At 64.3% G+C, this 16,124-nt stretch overlaps 1 protein-coding gene across 1 annotated transcript in view; it reads left to right on the forward strand.

Annotated features, from left to right (window-relative positions):
- Positions 1 to 54: 54 nt before the first annotated feature.
- Positions 55 to 16,124, forward strand: part of CDH15 (cadherin 15) — a gene marked incomplete at its 3' end in the record, with an annotated part of 17,586 nt that continues 1,516 nt past the window's right edge. The window contains exons 1-11 of the mRNA XM_077754194.1: positions 55 to 131; positions 5,655 to 5,813; positions 5,995 to 6,150; positions 7,188 to 7,332; positions 11,662 to 11,822; positions 12,675 to 12,803; positions 13,238 to 13,423; positions 14,193 to 14,446; positions 15,091 to 15,233; positions 15,407 to 15,694; positions 15,853 to 16,056. Of these exons, the coding sequence (XP_077610320.1) occupies positions 90 to 131; positions 5,655 to 5,813; positions 5,995 to 6,150; positions 7,188 to 7,332; positions 11,662 to 11,822; positions 12,675 to 12,803; positions 13,238 to 13,423; positions 14,193 to 14,446; positions 15,091 to 15,233; positions 15,407 to 15,694; positions 15,853 to 16,056 (1,867 nt within the window). The remainder of the gene's footprint in view (positions 132 to 5,654; positions 5,814 to 5,994; positions 6,151 to 7,187; positions 7,333 to 11,661; positions 11,823 to 12,674; positions 12,804 to 13,237; positions 13,424 to 14,192; positions 14,447 to 15,090; positions 15,234 to 15,406; positions 15,695 to 15,852; positions 16,057 to 16,124) is intronic.

Below are 16,124 nucleotides of genomic sequence, written 5' to 3' on the forward strand. Positions count from 1 at the left end.
CGCAGCCCGCGCACTTGTGCTGTCACTCAGCCCGGGTTGTGTCCGAGCGGGAGGCTGCCGGCCGGACACTCGCCTCACTCCGCCAGTCCATGGACGCCGCGCTGCTCGTCGCCCTCGGGCTGCTGGCCCAGGTAAGGCGTCTGGCCGCGCGGGGCCCCTTGCCCCCTGCCCTCCGTCTTACGGTGGGGCGCTCCCGGGACCACTGGCCCTGGCCGCCTTTGGGAGGACCCATGAGCCGAGGGTGCCCGGTGGGCAGCTCTGTCCGGGGTGTTCTGTGCCCCGAGGGGTCCAGAGGCGAAGGGTGACCTCCTCCGCCTGAACTGGACGGGCAGCCAAGCCGGGTGGCCGCCGGGAGACCACCTAGCAGGCCGGCCCTTCCCCTGGAAGTGCGCCCCTCAACCCTACGGACTTGTGGGGAGAGCTGGGGGGGCTGGGGGCAGGAGCACCCCAGTTGGAGGAGCCGGGAAGCCGGGCTCCCTGAGGACAGTCCTGCTGGGCTGGCAATGACCCTGGTTAGTTCTGAACAGANTGGGGGTGCCCCCCCCCCACAGGCCGCCGCCCCCACACGCCTCACCTGGCCCAGGTCCCTGCTCTTTCGGAGCCAGGAGCAGGGCGGGGTAGAGGGAGGCGCAGACCACGGACACCCCCTGGGAAGGGGCCACATGTCCTTGCATCCTGGGCCGAGGTGGCCCTTTGGACTGGGCAGGCGCTTGCCTGAGCCTGGGAGTGCAGCCCCCCGCCTGCCTTCGGGGAGCAGGCTGAGTCAGGGTCGCAGGCCGGGGGCAGGGCTGGGCAGTGCCGGGGACACTGCGTAATAGAGGATCTCCGCTCCCTTGCACTTGACAGGTAGTGAGCTTGAGGGCTTAGCAAGTGCCCACAGGTGATGGTGCCAGACACGGGGAGGGGGGACAGTCAAGTTTCCCAGCACCCACTCGGGGCCTCTTGAGTCCCCCTGACTCACAAAGACCTCCCAGCTGTGGCTGGAAGCTGATCAGGTGCCCCCAGCTGGACCCCCCCAGCTCGGTCTCCTGCACCCCTGGCTTTGNCCCCCGCAGCACCTATGCCCCCCGCCCCCGCACTGGCCTCCACTCCAGAAGGCTCCGCGGCTCTGGGGCCCTCTCCCCACTCGCTGTAGGAGCAGCAGTCCACCCCCACCCTGCCCCACACCCAGTACGCGGGACAGGCGCCTTGACGGAGACCTGCGTTTCGGGGTTTGGGGTAGCTCTGCCTCAGATTCCTCTCCTCCGCGGGGCTCTTGTGGAAGGACCCCCACAACTGGAGGCTTTGGAGATTTGGGGGGAATCAGCCAACGGAGCTTGGACACAAGTCCTGCCCTCGGTGTGGCTCAGATTAGTGCTTGAGGAGAGTTTTCCCAACCCCCCCCAAAATACATCCGTGGCNCCCCCTCCAGCCCAGCTTCCAAATCTGTGTCCCCTCCCATCCAACCACAGGGCAGCTGATGGCTCCTCCAGACGTCGCTTCCTCCACCTCAGGAGCGCCCAGGTCAGGCGAGGCCGGGCTGTCGGAGGAGGGGCCTGGGGACAGGGCTCTGCTGATCCGGTGCTGACTGCGTGTTTTGGGACAAGGCACACCCCTCCCCTGCGTGTGCCCCTAAAATCTCAGTGAGGGGGCTTAGAGTGTGTGCTGGCAGAACTGGCCTCTCGGCTCCCTCCCTGGGCCCTCAGTGCCCCCAGAGCTGGGCCTGCCCTTGGGGGGCAGGGGGAGGGAGGGAGGGACAGGAGAGCTTGGATGATTCAGGGCGACGGGATGGGGATCCGGGGGAGCCACATGGTTTGTGGAAGGAAAGTGCTGCGGCTTAGCTGCACTCCTGGGGGCTCTGAAGTGTGAAGACCCCCACAGGGCAATGTGGGAAAGTACCGGAACAGGGACCCGGCAGAGATAGGCCACACCCTGTGGTCACGCTAATGTGACAGGAGCGGGGGCAGCAGCGGGCAGCTGGCTCCTGGACCGCTCGCTCTCCTGGAGGTGGACGGGGCAGCCCAGGAGCGCAGCGGGGGAGGGGGGGAGACAGCCGCTCCGCTCACCCCCTTGCTTTGTGGCCTCACCCCTCCTTTGAAGCCTGCAGCAGCTGCAGGGGCGACATGCAGGGGCCTCTCTGGGCCGGGCGACAGCTGGGCCGTTCCCCGCGGGCCTGATGCCCGCCAGCCCTCCNGCGCCAGGCCAGGCCTCCCAGCCGGCTGCTAGACCCTGAGAAACCAAACCAGGAGCCAGAAGCACCGCTGAGGGGCCGCTGCGCTCGCAAGTGTGGGATTAACGCCCCAGCCTCTCACCCGAGCCCAGGCCTGCAGCTGCGTTTTCTGAGGTTCGCCCAGCGACACAGGACAATTAGAAAACATTCCCTTCCCCTAACGATGGAAGCTGGGCCACAGGAGCAAAGGTCCAACCCAGGCCCAGCTGCTGCCTGCCCGCTGACTCTCGGCAGTGATTTTAGGGAGCCCCGGGGCGCCTAAAGGCCAGCAGTGCCAAGAGATGAAGTGGGCTCTCCTCACCTCCCACCCAGGCTCCCCAGTCAACAGCTTCTCCACCCGGGGTGGGGGAGCACCCCGGCTCCTTCCCAGGCTCCTGGGGACTACGCCATGGCTTAGAATTCTTTGTTCCGAGCCAGCCATGGGCTGCCGTGGGCCTCGTCCAGGCAGAATGGGTTCCTACATGGGAGGAAGAGGGGGGGGAGCTTTGTTACTCAGAGGCCATTGGGGTTGGGTGTCGGGCTGGGGGCGGGCCCCAGTGAGGGGTAGTAGCCTTGGTGTCTCTGTGGCTTCCAGACTGTTCTCTCGGGTTCTTGGTTAAGGGAAAGGCCAAGGATGAATGTGAAGATATCATTGGGCATCACTTAGGGGAAATGGGTCCATGACACTCATCGGTTGTGGCCCGGCGTGGGAGCAGCACGGTGGACGGTGGAGGCGGGCGCACAGCCCCTCAGTGGTGCCTTCTCACTTTGCCCACGTGCTGGGGGGTCTGTGTGAGCTTCGTCGGTGTGGCTTTGTCCTGGCACCAGATGTCCCGTGATCCCCAGGCTGCTCCCAGACCCTTCCCCAGCCGGCCACGTCTCCTGGCAAGGGGTGGCCGGAGGACAGAGGCTAGCTGAGCAATGCCCGGACGGCGGACGTGGGCTGTGGCCCGGCCCGGCCACCCCACCCACCGCAGCCTCTGATCTGGCCAGGGGCCCTGCCAAGGCTCTGTGGCTTCTGCTGACCTCTTGAACTTGGCCCGCGGAGTCCCAGGCTCTGCCACGACCACACCAGCCCCCACCACGTTGCTGGGCATCCCACAGTGTCAGCCAAGGCCACTGGCAGAGAGGGGGGCAAGGGGCGGCCAGAGGCTCTGTGGTGGGCTGGACAGGGCAGCGTGTGCCCCCCAGTGTTCCTCCAGGAGCCTGAGATCAGGGACCACCCCTGGAGCGCCCCCCCACACCTCCCCGCACTGAGGCTGGGGGGCACCCCCGTGAGCGATGGAGGTTCAGAAGCTGGCTTCCTGTCTGTTGCTCTCGGGCTGTGTGGGCTTAAGCGAATGGCTCAGCCTCTCTGAGCCCTACTCTGGGTAACCGGGTTTCTAGGGGCCGTGAGGGCTGAGAGAGGGCCTGGGGAGGGGGGAGAAAGGGATGAGAGAGACGGACACGGAGCTCCATGCTGGCTCGAGACGCCCAGGGACACACGCTGTCCCTGCTAGCGCGATGACAGAGGCCAGCAGGGCTCTACTTGGCGGGGATGCCGAGCCGCCCCAGGCAGGCTTGGGGGCCGCGCAGGTGGAGGTGCCCCTGGGACTGGAGGTGAGGAGGAGACGGGGATTCCAGGACTGGGGGCCACAGGGAGAGATCAGCTGTCGTGTGAACGTTACAAAGTGTGTGGAAGGCACTGCGTGCTGGCCCTGGGGTGGTGCGGAGGCCGGGGGGGGTGGGGAGCGGAGGCAGCAGGTTACACGGGGTGACAGTGTCCCCCCCCAACCCCCCCCACTCCTCCATGGTGCTTCTCTTCTGAGGCCACTAAACCATTCCATCCCACGCCCACTCTCTGGGGACTGCAAGGCAGCGGCTGGGGGTGAACTCAAGGCACTGGGGAGGCAAAGGGCAGCCAGGGAGCATGGCCCCCCTTGAAGGTGCCCTGGGAGCCACCCCTGCCCACCTTAGCTAGAAGGGAGCACCCCCCAGCCTGGGTGGGGCCAGAGAGGTCCTAGGGTCATCCCCAGAGCGCAGAGGGCTGGTATCCGGAAGGGCAGTGCCCCCCCTGCATGCCCCCAGCTGGCCTGTCCTGCCTGGGGCTTGGGGGGGGCAGGGCAGGGTGCAGCTGCTAATGGGGGGGTCAGGGCATGACCAGCCTTCGAGGGTGCATTCTCTAGCAGCCAAAGCCAGCTGGGTCCCAGCACATGACCAAGCCCCTCCCCCAGACCCTGTCCCCAGTGCTGCCACCTCTTACCAAGTCCAGTCAGACTCTGGGCCCCTGAACCAGAGCCCCCGTGCCCGGCCGGCCACAGCCCCCCAGCCGACACTCAGACCAGCCAGCGCCCCACCGAAGACCCTGGGGCCTTCCCAGGAAATTCAGGGGTGTCTACACTGGCAGCCCTGCCCCTGACCCGCAGGATGGGTGCCTTTTCTGGGCCTCAGTTTCCCCATCTGAACTGTGAAGTGGGGCTCTGTGTGCTCACCACAGGGAGCTGCCAGTGGGCCTCGAGAGCTTGTTGACCGGTACCCCCCCCACACTCCCAGTGCCCCCAGTTCTGGGCCAAAGCCTGGCCAAGGGAAGGGCCTGGGGGCGTGTCTACGTGCCCTGGGGAGGAGGGGTGAGCACAGCTGCCACGCGCTCCCCATCTTCCCTTGGCAGCCCCAGGGCCCCCTGGGCACGTGGAGAAGGGGGAGAGCACCCCAGGGCCCTGAGGATCCCGGGGTGGTGGGCTCTGTGGAGGGCAGGACAGCATGGGCTTAGCCCCCAGTATTGCGGTCGCACCGCAACCCCTTGGGTCCCATGAACCACCCCCCCATCAAGGGGGTTCAGGTAAGTTTGCTGACACCCTGGAAACCCAATGCGCCTTCATCCCCCAGGAGCCTGGAAAAGCCCCTCCGAACCTGCCTGCGGGGCAGCACCTGGGGGGGCACCTGGAGGCACTGGGGGGGCCCCACACCCCTCATGTGGCCCCTTGCCCTCGGGGGGAGCCCCACACCCCCCTCAGGTGACCCCTTGCCCTCTCTTCAGACAGATCCAACAGTGGGGAAGGGGAGAGGTGTCCCACCCCGTTAGGCACACTCTTCTGACACAAAGCGTCCCTGGGAGCCTCCCCCAGCGGCCGTTCCCGGAGCTGAGTCTCTCTGCCCCCCAGCACCCCACACTCCCGGGACCTGGTGCCTGACCGTCCCTTGGGCCGCTCCGGGAGGAGGTGGGGGCCCGGCGGCCTCGCTTCCCGCCAGCCAGTCAGGAAACACTCACCAGGCCCCAGGGGCTCCCAGGCGAGGACAGGAGACACGTGCAGGGCTTTGGAGCCCCAGGCTTGGGGTGTGGCTGCAGGGTCTCCCCGGACCATGAGCTCAGGGCTCTGATGGGGGCCGAGGTGGTGGCTGCTTTACTTTCCTGAGGCCTGGCTCGCCGGGCTCGCTGGGCTCGCCGGGCTCGCTACGTGACTGACAGCTGATTGTGCTTTCATTGCAGAGCCTGGACCTGTCGCTGGGGGTCCCTGGGCAGAGGAGGCCCAGTGCCCTGTACCCCTGGCGCCGGGCACCTGCGTCAGGCCGTGTGCGAAGGGCCTGGGTCATCCCCCCCATCAGTGTATCCGAGAACCACAAGCGTCTCCCGTACCCCCTGGTGCAGGTGAGGGGGCCCCGGGGGCAGAGCAGGGGCTGGGCTGTCCCCGGAGGGTCCCTGAGGGCCTGTGGTTTAGGACAGCAAACCGTTCGGGTCACAGGCCCAGCTGCTGGGGGAGGGGTCAAGGCCGGGGAAGAGGGAGGGACCGGGTTGGGGCGCCTCCCCCAGCCTGGCTCCTCCCTGGCAGATCAGGTCGGACAAGCAGCCGCTGGGCAGCGTCCTGTACAGCATCCAGGGCCCCGGCGTGGACGAGGAGCCGCAGGGCGTGTTCTCCATCGACAAGTTCACGGGGAAGGTGTTCCTGAACGCCATGCTGGATCGGGAGAAGACGGACCGCTTCAGGGTGGGGCCCGCTGTGGGGGGGCTGGCGGGGGGCTCCTGGGGCCCCAGGGTTGGGTCGTTAGGCCCCGTGCCTGTCACTGGTAGGTGCGGACAGGGATTTGGGACCAGGACCTGCAGCCCAGAGAAGACAGTCAGGGTTATGTTCCCATTTAACAGATGGGCATGAGCAAACTGAGGTCCCTGGAGGTGGGGCTTGGTCCTGCCCAGCCAACAGGCCTGGGGAGCCCCCAGCAGAGCCGCTCTGCTCAGCCTCCCAGGAAAGCAGCACTGGACACGGGCGCACTCTTCACACCTCACCCTGCTTTTGCCCCCGCCTGACCATGTTTGGTGGGGGAGGGGCGTTGTGCGGAAGCCCACAGTGTGGCCCATCCTAGTAGCAGCTGTCGCTGGATTCTCTGGGGAGGGTGCACGGGGCCCACCCCTTGGAGGCCATGGGGTTGTGAGGTTGGAGAGAGAGGCTGGGGGGAGGGCGCTGGAGAAGGGAGGGAGCCTGACGCCCCCCAGCCTGGCCTCTCCGAAGTGTTGCCCTGGGGGAGGGGGCTTCTGACTTTGCTTTTTCTGTGCCCTGAACCTGCTCCCTCCAGACTTGGAGAACAAGCTCTGGGGCCCCTTACGCAGAGGGTTGTCAGAAACAGTGATCCTACCTGGACATGATAGCACACTCGCTCCCCGAAAGGGGTTGGCTTGGGTTTTCATTTCACGGGTTTACTGCGCTCCTAGAGGAGCCTGTACTGATTAGCAGAAGGGAGGGAGTGGGAACGCTAGTGAGACTGTGCCTTCAGTCTCATACAAAACATAGCTGTGAGCTTCCCGGCAGCCAAGGCGAGCAGGGCAGCACGGCGGCTGTGGGCAACCAGGCTGCTCTTCGGGGAGGTCTCATCTGCTGCACACTCGGCCCAGCCCACACCGTTTCTCGCCTGTCTACACTGGTGTTTCCAGCGGGACACTGAGTCTGCGCTTCTGTCCCTTTGCATGGCCTGGTGGGAGCCACCGAAATCGTGGGAGCACGGCACTAGCCCTTGCTCTCTGCTTGCCTAGCTAAGGGCCTTTGCTCTGGACCTGGGAGGAGCCACCCTGGAGGAGCCCACGGACCTGGAGATCGTGGTTGTGGATCAGAACGACAACCGGCCCGTCTTCAGGCAGCAGGTGTTCAGTGGCCGGGTGCCGGAGGGGGCAGTGCCAGGTGAGGCTGGGGGCTGCGCGGGGAGGGGGGGGATCTGAGTCCGTCCGAGCCCACAAATAAGCAGAGACTCTCCAGCGAAGGGACTGCTCTCAGCTCCACTCCCTTCCCCATTTCAATATAAATTTCAAACCCAACTCTTCCCAAATGCGGTGAGGATTTACGGGTGGCCGGGCTCTGACGGCGGGGCGGCTGCACGGAGGTGAAATCCACACGAAGTGGGACTGACCAGTTAAAAGTGCACAATCCGTGGATTTAGCGCGCTCACGACGCCGTCAGGCCGGTTCCAGACCACGTCTGTCCCCGGGAAGGAACCTACGGCCGCACACACAACACAAGGGTCTGTCCTCGGGCCGCTTCGCCTGCCTCGCCCGCTCCCGTGGGACGGACCTCGGTCCTTCCGGCTCTGGCCCCAGGGGAGGGGCGCCTGCACGCTTGTTTACTTCGTGTCCCTTTTCACATTTCAAGACTTAAAATGACAATCTTTTCTTTTTCTTTAACTTCTTTTTGACACACTTTCAGACTTGCAAAAAAGCTAAAGAGAATTGCAACAGCTGCGATGTTTATCATGTTTGCTTTGAACTTGTTGCTTGTTTTCCCTTCCCTGGGGGCGGCGGCTGTGGACGCGGCGGCTGTGGACGCGGCGGCTGTGGACACGGCGCGCTCAGCGGGCTCCAATAACTTGGATGCAGTGAAACTGTCAGAATTAGGAAGCTCCTACGGACACGTATGAACAGTCCAGCCCAGTGACGAGAGCAGAGAACCCCCCTCGGGTCCCCGCCCTGCTTCTGGGCCCCCTGTTCCCGCCTAGTGACCCCCTTCTCCAGGAGAGGCCCCCACACCCTGACCCTGGTTCTTCCTGATGGATAAAGGCCTCAACGCCTGATCGGCCGCAGATCTGGTTCTCTGGGCCGTGTGGTTGTCGAGGGTGGATTTTATTTTCCGCTTGCTCTTCTGTGAGTGAAGAACAGGAGAGAGGAAGGGAAATCGCAAACGTCTGGGAACGCAGGAGCTCTGCTCTGGGGGAGGCCGTTAGGCAGGCGGNGCCGGGCTCGCTAGTTCTCCGAGCCCCAAACGCAGGCAGACCGTGACCGAGCCTCGGGGGCTTTCCCTGCCGTCCTCCTCCTAAGCCCCCGGGGGCCAGTGGACGAGAACTGACCACGGGCGTCTCCGTGGCCGGTGATCCAGCCCCACCTGCTGCCTGCCTGCCCTGCTCCACCAAAGCTGAAGCCCCTGCACGTCCGCCCCCACAGACGGCGCCCTGCCCCTCGTCAGCCTGAGCAACTCAGATTAAGTACTATGTTGCGGATTATCTGCTTATTTGCATCCTTAGGTTGGGACTATGTTCCCTCTCCACCTCCAAAGCCTTTTTGTTCTCTCCGCCTGGAGTAGTTCCTGAGCTGTTAGGTTTTCGGGACCCTGACATTTGTTTTTTCCAAAAAAATTTTATCGTGCTAAAATACACATAGACGTTACCATCCTAACAATTTTCTTTTTTTTTAAACATTTTTTAATGTTTTATTTATTTCTGAGAGAGAGAGAGACAGCGTGAGCAGGGGAGGGTCAGAGAGAGAGGGAGTCACAGACTCTGAAACAGGCTCCAGGCTCTGAGCTGTCAGCACAGAGCCCGACGCGGGGCTTGAACCCATGAACCGTGAGCTCATAACTGGGGCTGAAGTTGGACGCTTAACTGACTGAGCCACCCAGGTGCCCCACCATCCTAACAATTTTCAAGGGGACAGTTCAGTGGTATTAAATACGTTCATAATGTGGGGCGCTCTAGGGACTGCATAGAAGTGGAATCTTCTAGTATTTGTCCTTCTGTGACGGCTTATTTCACTGAGCAGGAGTGTCTTCCAGGCTCATCTGTGTTATAGACCGTGTCAGCAGGTCTTTCCCTTTAAAGCTGAATAAATACTCCATTCCGTGGCTGGACCACGCTTTGCTAGTCTCTTCTCCCGTAGATACGGGGGTGGCTTCCACGTCCTGGCTACAGTGACTGTCATGAACAGGAGTGTGCACATAGGTCTTCACGCTCCCACTTTCCGTTCTTTGGGGGACACGCCCAGAAGTGGGGTTGGTGGATCATATGCAGATTCTGTGTTTAGTTGAGTGGCCACCGTGCTGTTTTCCACGGCAGCTGCCCCGTCTCACACCCCGCCAGCCACGCACGGGGCCCCCGGTTCTCCTGGCCGCGCCGACACTTGTTCTCTGGTTTTTCGTGGTAGCCGTGCACGTGGGTGTGAAAGTGGTGTCTCGTGGTTGGGTTTGCATCTCCGTAACCACAGCTGAGGCCGGACACCTTTCCATGTGCTTTGTGGCCATTTGTTTATTTCATTTGGAGAAAAGCGTTCTCGCGTCCTCCGCCCGGTTTCGGGTCGAGCTGTGTTGCCGCTGAGCTCCAGGGCCCCCTCCACCTCCGATCGGCCGCAGCAGACCCCGACCCGCGCTCGCGCCCCCGGGCCTGGGGTCTGACGCCGCTGTAGTGTCTGGCGCACAGCGTCTCCGCGCGTTCGCGGGGTCCCGTTCGTCCCGCCCCCTCGTCGCCGTGCCGTCGGCGTCACATCCAGGAATCGGACCCAAACCCGGTGTCGTCAGACCTCTGCCTCTGTTGTCGTCTAAGGTTTGTCGTTTTAGGCCTTACGTGTAGGTCTTTGATCTCCTTCGAGTGAGGCTTTGCACTACGGCGTGAGGTGAGCGTCCAGCCTCACGCTCTGGGCCGGGGACGCCCGGTTTCCCAGCGCCGTTTGCCGAGAAGACCGTGTCCCCCCCCTCGGGCGGCCTGGGCACCCCTGCAGCGGGCCGTGTGACCGCCGCGTGACGGTCTGTCCCTGGACCTCCTCCACCGGCCGCGCGTGTCTGCACGGCCGCACCGCACGGTTCTGACCCCGCAGCTTGGCAGTAGCTCGGAAATCAGGCGGTGTGAGCCCTCCCGCTTTGTTCTCGGTGATTCGGGCTTCCTTGAGATTCTGCATGAATTTTAGAACGGTTTTTCTATGTCTGCAAACCAAAAAGCTGTCCTTAGGGTGTTGATAGAGAGAGTACTGGATCTGCAGGTCGCTGTGGGCAGTGCTGACGTGTAACAGCGTTAGCGTGCGATCCATGAACATGGGATGTGTTTCCATTTACTTGTGTTTAGTTCCTTTCCACAGTGTCGTTTTCACTGCACGAGTGTCACGCCTCCTTAGTCACGCCTAACACTGACCTTCTGAAGCACTTACGGGCATCTTGAAGAACGCGGGTTTGTGTGGCTGGATGGGATTTGCACGTTGGTAGCGCCAATGCTCGTTGGCGCTCGTTGGCACCGTCTCAGGAGGCACACACATCCCATTCCTGCAGATGTTGACTTCGATTTGCCTTGTTAGGGGGTGTCTTCCGGCCTTCTCCACTGATTTTTTTTTAAGTTTATTATTTTGAGAGAGAGCAGGGGAGGAGCAGAGAGAGGGAGAGAGAGAATCCCAAGCAGGTTCCGCACTCTCGGCGCAGAGCCAGACACGGGGCTCAAACTCATGATCCGTGAGATCATGACATGAGCTGAAACCACGTCAGATGCTTAATCACCTGAGCCCCCCAGGCGCCTCTGCTGTGAGTTTTACATGTTTCCCCTTGTAATTAATAGGCATCTTGCGGAAGATCCTGAACTAGTTTCCTGTTATTCCTTAAACTTCCACCAGGATGAGCATCTGCTCACGGTCCTTGTCCGGGTCTGTTCGTGTTCTAGGCGCCGAGAGCTGGTTTCCAAGTCTCTTCCCCACTTGTCAGCGGGCTTTCTGCCTGTGGGAGGCCTTTCACTTCCCCCTGTGTGTGTACGTGTGTGTGTATGTTATTTTTGTTTATGTTACTCTGGACTTTTGAGGTCTGACTCGTTCAGTGAGTTATAATTCCTTACGGGCATTGCTTTGATGCCCAAATTGTCCGTGTTTGGCCAACAGGAGGCTCGTCAGATTGGCCACCGTCAGGCCCTGGCGGCAGACAGAGCCGGGAGCTCTGCTTCCGTGTGCACACGTGTGTGTGCTGCTCACACCTGTGTTTCCGTGTGGGGAGTTCCTGCGGCTCGGAGCTGGGCCCAGGCTTCCAGCTGCTCCTCCCGTCGGACCCCGGGCTCTCGGGCCCTGGCGGGCTGTCTCCGTGTCTGGGGGACACAGGCGTCAGCTCTTGATCGAACGTGTGTACCGGACGTCCCTGCCTCCCCTCCAACCAGGCCGAGGCAAACGGCTTGAATGTTTGAGTTCGTTCCAGCCGAATGGGGCCTGGACCTGGCACGGGGAGACGCGTCCCGGGGTCGGGCCGGCACCCACGTGCGTCGTCCCTGCCTGTCCCCGTCCTTACCAGGCACCTACGTGACCAGGGCCGAAGCCACAGATGCTGACGACCCGGAGACGGACAACGCAGCCCTGCGGTACTCCATCCTGGAGCAGGGGGGGCCCCAGCGCTTCAGCATCGACGAGCACACGGGGGACATACGCACCGTGCAAGTGGGTCTGGACCGAGAGGTGAGGCACCGCCGTGCAGGCTGGGGGCCGGGCGGCCCGGGACGCTTCCCCGCCCGCCTTCTTGGTCTCTGAGGCTGACGGGGCAGCTCACCTCAAGCCGGGCCCTCCGCCCCAGCCGTGCCCACCCCAGTTGTCCCCCGGACCCAGTAGAGGGGGCTCCCGCTTGCTGCAGACGCACACCGTGGCTCTGGACACCCGTGTCTCACAGCAGGTTGTGGGGTCAGGGCCGGGGAGATGGGGGAGCGGCCTCTGCGTGTTTTCTGCCCACAGTGTACCCCGCCCTGTTGCCTGCAAAGCCGTCAGGCGTCCTGGCATGGGGTGGGGCCATCCACGCGGCCCCACGGCGGCCGGTCACGCTCTGGAGTAACCGTCACTCTCTGTCCTTGCACACTTTTCCTCCATCGGGATTCCTGCTGTCCCTCATGACCAGGCTTCTTTGCAGCTTCAGCACCTCCAGGAAGCCCTCCTTGGTTTCCCCGTGGCTACTTACACAGCTCTGTCTGGTCACAGCTGCGTTAGGTGGTCTTCATCAGCCTCTCTCTCTGCCACTGGATGTGGCCCCTCAATGCAGGGACCCAGCTTGTCGGCTCAGCATCCAGCATGCTGTGGGTGCTCCGTAAATGCTCACCCACCTGGGTAACTGACCGCCTGCACACTCGTCGCTGGGCCAGAGTCGGGGCTGGCAGTGCCGTGGTCAGACCCCAAGAACCGGGCAGCACACTTCGCCCCAGGGCCGGGCAGGGGCCCGTGTGCGCACGGCACATGGCTCTCCTGGGGGCCCAGCCCGGGGGTGACTGCCCCCCCGCCACAGTGCCCGCTGGGGCCCCTGACTGCACGTTGCTCTGCCCCCAGGTGGTCGCCGTGTACAATCTGACCCTGCAGGTGGCGGACATGTCTGGAGACGGGCTCACCGCCACGGCCGCGGCCATCATCACCGTCGAGGACGTCAACGACAACGCCCCTGGGTTCACCAGGGACGAGGTACTGGCCCCGCCCACACCCACGCCGGGACGTCCTTCCCTCCCCAGCTCCTGACAGAGACGAGGGACTTGTCTGAGGACAAGCACAGGTTAGAGTAGTGGCCTGTGCGCCCCCAGACACGGGGACGCTAGCAGAGACCCTGGGGGACACCCCGGAGACCCGTCGGTGGCCCTCAGGCAGCAGGAGGGAGTCTGGCCTCCGCGCTGCTGTGCGGGACGTTGGATGTGGGACCGAGCGGCCAGCCCCGGCCTCCAGGACCAGGCGGCTCACAGGGTGCCTGGCGTGCAGCTGAGTGCGCGGACGATGCTCATGGGGTGCCCCCACGGGGTTCTGATTCCCAAGGCCACAAGCCCGGGAGGCTCCCTGGGAGGGCAGGGGTAGGGAGCAGGGGGCGCCCCCGCAGCCCAGCAGTAAGGAGGGCCCGGCTCCTTCAGTTCTTCATGGAGGCCGCGGAAGCCGTCAGCGGAGTGGACGTGGGCCGGCTCCCGGTGGAGGACAGGGACCTGCCAGGCTCCCCCAACTGGGCCGCCGTGTTCACCATCCTGGAGGGAGACCCCCGGGGACAGTTCGCAGTCCGCACAGACCCCAAAACCAATGAGGGCGTGCTGTCCGTGGTGAAGGTGAGGGGGGCGCGCGGCTTCCCCAGTGGGGGGCTGGCCACTGGACCCAAGCTCAGGGGGACCCCGTTTGGGGCAGAGCAGGGTGCTGGGGGACCCGGGCACGCTGGGGCTCTGGGCGTGGACCACGCCAGCCCCAGGGCACCAGGGCCAGAGGAGGCCCCCCAGGGCCCGGGTTTCGTCGGTGGAGTCCTGCCTCTTCAGGTGTGCAGGGCGCACGGGTGCAGACCTGCTTAGATGCTGACACGCGAACGGGGTTCGCAGGGCCGGAAGCGGGGTTCGCAGGGCTGGCCAGCGGGCTGGAAGCTCGGGACCTGAATCCTTCCTCCTCAGGAAAGTCTCAGTTTTGTTCCTGAGGATTTTGAGCTCGGACGAGGGCCACTCAGGTCACCTGGGACAACCTTGATTTAGAGTCAGCATGTTGTGGGGGGCAATTTGGCCCCAGTCCTGGCCCCCTCGGCACGCCCGGCGAGCGTGGCTTGGGTCACCGGGGAGGACCACCCGACCGAGTGACGCACAACATCTAACAAACTCATTCTGAGTGACGAGTGGCTGTCATTTTTGCATTATCCTTCGCAGCTTTTGGTCCTGAATAGTTCTGATTTTTGCAGGGCTAAAGAGGGGAAGGGAAGGTAGGGGCTGTGAGGAGAGACCGAAGGGGCGGCGGCCCCACTGTGGGGGCCTCGCCCTGCCCCGTAGCTGCCTCCGGGCGCCTTGGATGTGGGGGGGGCCGGGGTGCTGAGCGACCACCGGCTCTGCGCCCCGCCCCCAGCCCCTGGACTACGAGAGCTGTGAGCAGTACGAGCTGCGAGTGGCGGTGCAGAACGAGGCGCCCCTGCAGGCGGCCGCGCCCAGGCCCGAGCGGGGCCAGGCCAGGGTCAGCGTGCAGGTGCGGGACGTCAACGAGGCGCCCGTGTTCCAAGAGAACCCGCTGCGGACCAGCCTGCCGGAGGGGGTGCCCCCAGGAACCCCGGTGGCCACCTTCTCTGCCCATGACCCTGACACACAGCAGCTGCAGAGGCTCAGGTGGGGGCCGCAGGGGCGCGGCAGAGGGAGCCGATGGCCTCCTTCGTCCACTTCCCGGCCAGGGTTCCCGAGAGGGGGTGGAGGGCACAACTGCCTGAGCGTCTCCGAGGGTCCCTGCGGCCTCAAGTCCTGTGCGTGTGTGCATGTCTCTGTGAGCTTGTCCCATGAGGCAGGGCTGGGCGCTGGCTGGCACGCACGGACACCAGCCTGTTCCGGCCATGCCCTGTCCCCTCCGGTCAGCTGCTGCGTGGGGCCAGCCGATCGGGTCTTGGATCTCACCCCCAGGCCTGGCCCTGGGGATCTGTGTCTGCCTCCACGGGGCCCACGCAATGAAGCCTGGCTGTGGCACTCAGTGGCCGTGGGGCCCTGGGCCGTGGGGCCCTGGAAGGCCTCACCTGCCTTCCCTGAGCCTCAGTTTCCTCATCTGTCAATGGGGACAGAAACCACCAGCTCAGGGCAGTCAGGGGACTGGGGTGCGCATGAGTGCATATGGTGTGTATACACGTGTGCAACAAGTACATGCAGTACGTGTGCCGATGGGATGCACGTGTGTGGTGTGTGTATACATGCGTGTTTATGTATGACCACACCTCTTGGGGTCCTGCATAAGGTCAGGGTCGCTCTGTCCCCTCCTTGGCCAACAGCTATTCTAAGGACTATGACCCAGATGATTGGCTGCAAGTGGACAGAGCCACAGGTCAGATCCAGACCCAGCGAGTGCTCAGCCCCGCCTCACCCTTCCTCAAGGATGGCTGGTACCGGGCCATTGTCCTGGCCTACGACGATGGTGAGTGCCAAGCTGTGCCTGGGCTCCTGGGCTCCCTGCCCAGGCTGGCCACCTTTGCCTCGGCCCAGGGGCTGAGGGCTGTGCAGGCCACGGGGCCGGCTCCTCGGAGCGNGGGGGTGGGGGCCGTCTGCCCCAGCAGGGCACGGAGCCCACCAGGCCTCTCCTGCCTACAGCCTCCCCACCCAGTACGGCCACCGGGACCCTGTCCATTGAGATCCTGGAGGTCAATGACCACGCCCCTGAGCTGTCCCCACCATCTGGCAGTGTGTGCAGCAAGCCGGATCAGGGCTCTGGCCTTCTCCTGGGGGCCACGGATGCGGACCTGCCCCCCCACGGGGCTCCCTTCCACTTTCAGCTGAGTCCCGGTGTCCCAGAGCTGACCCGGAACTGGAGCATCACCCAGGTTAACGGTGGGTTCTCCCGCACACAGTCCCGAGGGTGCAGACCTGAGCCCCAAGTGTGCTCAGCGCCGTGTCCTGGCTCCGCAGCACCCTCACGTGGGGCGGGGACCATCACCCCCGGTGGGAGGATGGGGACACTGAGGCCCCAGACCGCGGGCTCTCCACCCACCCGGCCGCTTCTCCCAGCAGCAAGGGGCGGGGCGGGGCGGGCCCTGGAGGGGCAGGGTCTGGGGCCTTTGGCGGGGAGGCCCCNGACTCCGGGCAGCCGCCCCAGCGGCGCGAGCAGCCCCTGAACGTGACTGTGTGCCGCTGCGGCCCGGACGGCACCTGCCTGCCGGGAGCCGCTGCCTGGCGGGCGGGGGGCGTGGGCGTCAGCCTGGGCGCCCTGGTCGTCGTGCTGGCCAGCGTCGTCCTGCTGCTCTGTGAGCCCGCGTCCTGACCGCCTGCTGCCCTCAGACCCCGCCCCCTCGCGGGCCTCACCCCTGCACCC

This window comes from Crocuta crocuta, unplaced genomic scaffold (genome assembly GCF_008692635.1).
Source record: "Crocuta crocuta isolate KB4526 unplaced genomic scaffold, BGI_CrCroc_1.0 scaffold61, whole genome shotgun sequence".
Classification (NCBI taxonomy): Eukaryota; Metazoa; Chordata; class Mammalia; order Carnivora; family Hyaenidae; genus Crocuta; species Crocuta crocuta.